This window comes from Sciurus carolinensis, chromosome 4 (assembly GCF_902686445.1).
Source record: "Sciurus carolinensis chromosome 4, mSciCar1.2, whole genome shotgun sequence".
Classification (NCBI taxonomy): Eukaryota; Metazoa; Chordata; class Mammalia; order Rodentia; family Sciuridae; genus Sciurus; species Sciurus carolinensis.
Window position 1 is genome coordinate 43145407 of NC_062216.1, and position 7111 is coordinate 43152517.

The 7111-nt window shown below is 35.5% G+C and overlaps 1 protein-coding gene across 1 annotated transcript in view; it reads right to left on the reverse strand.

Moving 5' to 3' along the window:
* The window catches only part of Vps37a (VPS37A subunit of ESCRT-I), a 26236-nt gene extending 19189 nt beyond the window's left edge, over positions 1-7047 (reverse strand). The window contains exons 1-2 of the mRNA XM_047549956.1: positions 6621-7047; positions 1637-1711 (exon numbers count right to left, since the gene is read on the reverse strand). Coding sequence (XP_047405912.1) covers positions 1637-1711; positions 6621-6745 — 200 coding nt within the window. The 5' untranslated portion in view covers positions 6746-7047. The remainder of the gene's footprint in view (positions 1-1636; positions 1712-6620) is intronic.
* Positions 7048-7111: the final 64 nt, after the last annotated feature.

A 7111-nucleotide genomic window follows, 5' to 3' on the forward strand; every position in this document is an offset into this window, starting at 1 on the left:
AATTTACAAACATTTGCACTTTGGCAACAAGAGTACATAGTAATTCAACACAATTAAAACCTTAATGTACCAAAAGGACACTTTGAATTATAAAAGTCTTTACATCATGCCAATTATTTTCAAGTATATCAAGCTATACAAAAAAAAATCTCAGCAAAAAAGAATCAAGTGAATCATACAAACCCTGTCTGATAATTAATCAGATCATAGTTTCTGGTCATACAATATTCTTGGGATTTTGCTTTTGCTTTTTATTTATTTTTTCTTAAATTTTGAAATGCCACCAGAAATTATCTGTTCTATTTCTAAAGAGTAAGTAGATAAAATGCAAAGTACTAGGATTGAAATTTTGCATTTCATCATGCCTTTATTCTACCTTACTTTCATCTAAATGTACCAATTAACACCTCTCTCCCAACTTTGAGATCAGTCACATTGATCAGAGAACAATAGATTCTCAACAATTTATTGTCAATAAATTCTCAATGGTGAAAACTTCACCCTTTTTGTAGCATTACAAAATTAAAATTAGCAGGTAAAGTCTTTAAAAATGAGAGTTTACTGTTTTTCAAATCTCTAACATTCAGAATATTTCCCTTTAAATTATCTCTCTGTTCCTGTTGGCTCAGAATGATATTTGTTGACAGTATTGTTACAAAGAAAACTGGTCCTTGTTGGACTCTCTTACCTTGCTCTACCAGGAAATTTGCTAAGAAATAAAACTACTTCATTTATATAAAGATTTTTAAATTATTTTGGTAAAAGAGAAAATAAATGGCCTTTCAGCCCATCAATCTGGATTTGTATCCTGACTATGATATTTACTAACTGTGTGTCTGTACTTTGTCTTAATTTGTATGATGGCTATGAGCATTTATAAAGCTCATGTGTCAACGCAGCTTAATGCTTGGTATAGTTGTATATTCAAGCTTGAATCTATTCATGCAACTAGTATTTAATAAGGCTCCTCTATGCAGGCACTGTGCTAGGCAATGAGGATGTAAGGATGAATAAAGGGATGGTTTTTGTCTTACCTTGTCCAGATACTTCCCCTAGCAACCAGCCACCTAAATACAATCTGAGGTAATAACTTTTTTTTTTTTTTTACAATGGAGACTAATAATTGCATTTAAGCCTAAAGAGGCAGTTAGTCTGACTACTTCTGTTTGTGACTTGCATACAAACTTCAAATTACATTTTTAACTTTTAATTTTCCCCCCCAAATAATCAGCTGATCAAAGCAACCCTGATTGTATATCTACTGCTGAAGTTTCAAACATTTTAACATTTTTGATGTAAAGGTGAATCTATCTCTATTTGGTTTTCCATATTTAATCTCTTTATCATCATCATTTTTCAGACTATCTCTAGGTAATACTAGTTCTAATTAATAAAAATAATTACAGTACTGAGGATTATTTTTATATCTTTTAGTTGCATTTTCTCTTTTACACTTCCTTTCCTATGGCTACATATATCACAGTGATGTCTTTTACAAATTATTCACTAAATTGCACACTATTTTTTTAAATTGTATTACCTAAATTCATTTTAAACAGTTTATTTCTAATAGTAACTAAGAGAATAAAAAGTTTAATTCCTATTATGTGAAAAAATAGGATACAATTCTACTCACATATTAATGTTAATTGTCAGGTTGTTTACAGTAAATGGCAATCTGTATTCCACATCTTTCTGTATTTCAGCTATACTGTAAGAGAAAATTTGAGAAAAGAAAATGTTACCCCAAGTTATAAAAGGGTGAAAGACAAATGTTAAATGCTAGAGCCTACTAAAACTATTTAAATTATAATCACAGAATCTGGATAGCCAGCACAACTTTTATCTCACAAGAAAAATTATCACAGTTAGAAACCCTTATCAAAAAAGCAGGCAATAATATTCTGAAATATCCAAGGGGCAGGGGGGAGCATGTTGAGTAAAACAGGCACGTAAAAACACTTGTGTTTTATGTTAGATTGGCTTACGATCATTTTATGCAAATTACCATTAATAGAAGCAATTGTGACCTCTCTAGTTTATATAGGTCAGCAAGACATCTGGGTTCTGATTATAACTATCACTGTTCAGCTACAGATGGGAATGTCATGGTCTTAACAGCTTAAACTTAAAAGTCTGAATGAGTGTTGACTATAGAATTAGGATAGAGGCTGCTGGCTGCTTTTCAAAAACAAATATTCTCCTTCTAAGTAAGGAAAGACAGATTTTATTCTAGATAACAATGCTTTAAGTCTTCTGTAACTAGTTGTTGCTAAAGACTTAAGTCCCAGCCTATGAAAAATATAGGGAAGTTGTGGGGTAAATTTCTAAGAAAACATCCTGAAGGGGAATGAAAGAATAAACAATTGGTATGAGCTCATTTTGCTCTTCTGTTCTTTTTCTTACTACGTGCCTGGCCTGGATCTAGTAACTGGACTTCTAATAGCCATTCTGGACCATGAGTGACACTGAGAATGGGAGTCATACACAAAAAGAAAGAAGTAGCTTGGGTCCTTGATGACTGAAATTGCCAGACTCTTAATTTCTTTTATGTAACAGAAAAATAAATTCTATTATAGTTAAGTCATCATTTGGGGTGGGCTTTGTTATTGGCAAAAGAATATAATTCCCAACTAATGTAAGTCCCTTACAATTTAACATTCTACAATGCAGAATTCTGTTTTGTTAATTTTAGGCATACCTTTTAAAAAACATAATCTGTAAATCAAATAGGGAGCCTTTGGGGTTCACTTGGAATATTAACCAATATTCACAATATTCCCTCAGAGAAAAATACTAAGTAGTATCAATGAGTTCAGGTTGCAGAGGAAACATGATATTCAAATAGACAAGAAACTTCTTCAAGCATAAATATCTGATAAAGGTCTAGCATATGCATAATGGTTTACTTTCTGTTCTTTTGGATGCTTTGAACTAATAGCTTTATAAAACTTATTGTTCTCATTGTTTTGACTATTATTTTTTCTGGTATTTTCATAAAAACCTAGGTTCTAGAATATGTAAGTCTTAGATGGTTTAAAAGGTTACAGTGTTGGGATAGAGTTAAGGAAAAATCTTAGATGTAGATAAAGTTTCCCTTCTGACATCTTATGGAATAGGGTTATCACTGAGAAGAAAAACCTAAAAAAAGACTCAAGCAAGTGCTCAATATCAGGATTTATGCGATTTTCCAAATTCCTTCTCCACATTGTCTCAGGAATAGTAATAGCTATAACCCTACATTTGGTAGTGATTGTGTTAGTCAGCTTCCATCACTATAACAAATACCTGAGATATATCAGTCTATAAAGACAAAAGGTTTAAGTCCATGATTAGCTGATCCCATTTCTTTTGGGCCTATGATGAGATGTCAGCAATTTTAGTGATACAGTACTTGAGTCCAACCTATCTTTTAGTTTCTATTTTCACACAGACTTAAACATATTACACTTTGATTAAACTTTGTGTGTGTGTGTGTGTGACAATGACAGTTTCCCATTTGCCCTGGATACCACTGAGACTAGATGAGAAGATAGCCATAAAATCCACCTAACATGAGGCAGATGAGAAGGTGAAATTCTATTCAGGTAAATAAAAATGAGTCTATATTCATTAGAGAAAGGGACTTGAAGAGATTCTTTATTGAAATGGGATTTTCAAATAAAGAGTTGGAAGGAAAATGAAAGAATGGGTGGGGAAAGTTTACTCAGTAAAGCAGAGGGAAAAAAAAAATCAGATACTTTCATAATCAGGAAGAGCTTCTGACCTTACAGAAAAAAATTTTTCTCTAACTAAAACTAATTTTTCTGAAACTAAAGGAATGTAGGTAGCATGCAACAAGATACTGATGTTTGTAACTCAGCAAGTTTTTTTTATTTCACACACACACACACACACACACACACACACACACAAACCCATTTGATATATTCTTTAAACTTACAGAATGCATTTCAGAATAACCAATCATGGTGTCTGTACAAAAATCTTTAAGTACAAGGTTGACTACTAATTTGGCTCATCAAACAACATATTCTCAGATATTTCATAGATCGATCATTTTTACTGGCTAGCTTAGAAATGTATGTCATTAGTTAAAAGGGTGGACTTAGCAAGAATAGGTAGAAGGCATGCTCTTTTCTGGGATTTTACATTCTTTGAAAACTGGAAGCATATGGTCTACTTAAATGTCTCCAGAATTATCCAAGTACAATTTGTAAATTATGCAAATTATACAAATTGTGAAATATTTCAATTAAATAAAACTTCAAGTCTTTTTTTAAACAAAGTTATATGTTCGTAATACTACAAAATATAGGTAATGTCCCATGTCCAAGATTTCTGGCTCAAAAAATAACATATAAAATGAATTATTTCTGCATTCATTTCAGGGTATTTATTGATTCTTTTAAGTCAATTTTAGATGAATAATTATTGCCTTACAACCTCACTTCCTTTGAGAGACCAAAAAAAAAAAAAAAAAAAAACCCATAAATTTTAGATCAATTTTTTTTAAATTTATTCTTGTTTACAAGTTATTTATCCTTATTTATAAGACTTAGTAGCAAGGGACTTTGGAGTTTTTAAAAATTCAATTTCAACTTCAAAGAATAAAAATTTTCCAGCACTAAGAATACTTAACAGAATATATACTAAAGGCTTAACAGCAATTAATTCCAAAGGTATGGTTCTAAAAAGTGTTTCTTCAGTAGAACTAGTACAGTATGGTCTTCCAGGGTGACAACTTCTAAGGGGACAAATTTGGTATGCTTGTTAAAAATAAGTCTCATTTTATCTTATAAGATTTAGAATAAGATTTACTTGTCTTGTGGCTCAGAAAATGATACTCCAAAGTACGGCACTTTGGGAGGCTAACTACATTGAGCTAAAGGAGATTAGAAGGCTCAGAAGCCAAGTCTCTCTGACTTTTTCCTAGCTCCAGGTTCTTGTTCCTCTTTCTCTTCCCAAGCATTCATAAAAACCAGAATTCCTCTTCTACAAGTCTGGTCAAAGAAACTAGACCTCCTGTCCCCCAATGTAAGTCATAAAACTTAGAAAGATCGCTTTCTCCCCTCTCCCCAGAAAACCTTCAATTACAGAGGGGCCCTTCCTTATATCCATATTAAGAAGGAAAGCTACACAAAGTGGCCAAGAAGAATCTGAACAGACAGGCCTTGCTGGGTTTCTTCATCTCAGTTTCTTACCCTTAGATCATACACCTTTGTCAAATCACAGTTCTACATCAAACCAAAACATAAAAGTAGAGAGTTTTCCCTGGGTCTTTGGATATTCATTTCTGAAGGATCCCACGTCACACAAATTTTTAGTTAAACGAAGTTGTATGCTTTTCCCTTATAGCATGCTTTTCTTTATAAGAGCATCAGCCATTATCCTTATGATGGGTGACACTTGTAAAAACTTTTTGAGTTTAATTTTAGTAAATGAAAGCCACCAATAATAGCTTGCCACTCTTTTCTGTTAAAAACCACAAATTTTCAGTTTTTGAAAGTTCTGAACAAGCACTAAAATGAGCTAAAGAACCAAGAAACACCTGAAGTTTCAGCAACAGGCCTCACTTTAGCTAAATGATTTTGCAGTAAATTTTTCTTTTGACAATACATTTATTACTATTCTAGGTTATAACTTACTTGCTTAGAAAAAATTATCTATGTGTAACAGATAAAATGGCACCTAATTATTTGTTCAATAGGAATTATTCGATTTTATTATCTCATGTTTTTTGAATGTATGAAAATATTATTTTTAAATAGAACTAGAGTTTAACCATGTTGACACCTTTACATAAAACACATGCTGTGAAATTGATAAGTAAATATAATTGTATAACTCATAAAGAGGCAGCTCTAATTTTGAAAATCATTATAGGCACAGACATTTGCAACATAAAAGGCTGTAGCAAACCAGATTACATTAAAAACAGTTGAAATAACTTGAATTGCAATATTCCTAATCTAATCATCATAAAATGAAAAACTCTTCAACAGAGATAAATACAAGGCAATCCTTGTGTAGAATCAAGAATACTAAGTGCAAAATGTACAGACACTAGCAGTTGCAGGATGGAGAGGTTATGGGAACAAGGTAAGTTCTTAATTAGAGACTCACTAAGATTGACTATCACTCAAAGAATTCACTGAAGAAAACTATGGCTTCCTTTCCTTTGATGTTGCAACAATTTTGTGAACCCTGGAGATTATTCTTCACAATTCCCTTTAGCCAAGTACAGTACTTTACCACTTCTGCCAATGCTTTCATCGGGTGGGCAAAGGGAAAGATAGGGAGGAAACCAGGGATACTAAGGGGTATCGGATATAGACTATGAAAGAGATTACTGTCAGCAGCGATGTGTCAGAACGGATGAGCAAGTCAGAAGTTGGAAGAGACGAGCAGTGGTGGGACAGGGGGCAGGAGGGTTCCGGAAGAAAATAGTAAACATGAGGTAGGAATGGGCGATCAAACGTGTGACCCACATCCAAGGGAAGTCTATCAAAAGGAGGCAGTTTGCGGGCAGTTGGCCTGAGGAGCTGTGAGAGTGACTGGGACCAGCCCGCCCTCCCGCCCTACTTTTCCCTCCTGTCGGAGAAGCAGCGAACAGTCACCTGGAGTGTGAGTTCCGGAGGGACTCGATCAAGCGCTGCTTCTGCTGTTGGAGGCTGGTGAGGCCACCGGGAGACCCAGCTGCGGAGGAGGAAGCGCTCTTGGTTAGGGGAAAGAGCCAGCTCATCCTCCTTGGGTCCCCGGGCCCAAGGCCCTAGAAGGCTCTGGCCTGCTTCTCCCAGCTGCTCAACCCGGGCGTTCTCCAGCGACAGAGGAGCGGGCTGAGATGCCCGTGGACTAAAGGCTGGGGGGCCGCGTCTTCACTAAGCAAGACCGGCTCGCGGTCCCCGGGTTCTGGGGTACATGGTATAATGCAGTTAGCTGGAGAGGGGCAACGTGCCGCCCGGGACAGGCAGTCCTACCTTCGCCGCCCAGACGCCCAAACCAGCCAGTCAGGCAGTCTGACCGCCCGGCGTTCCACCACCCTAGCCTTCGTCACCTGCGTGCTCCGCCCCCTCCCGCGCGCCACGCCTCCTCTGCGTGTCGCGTCATC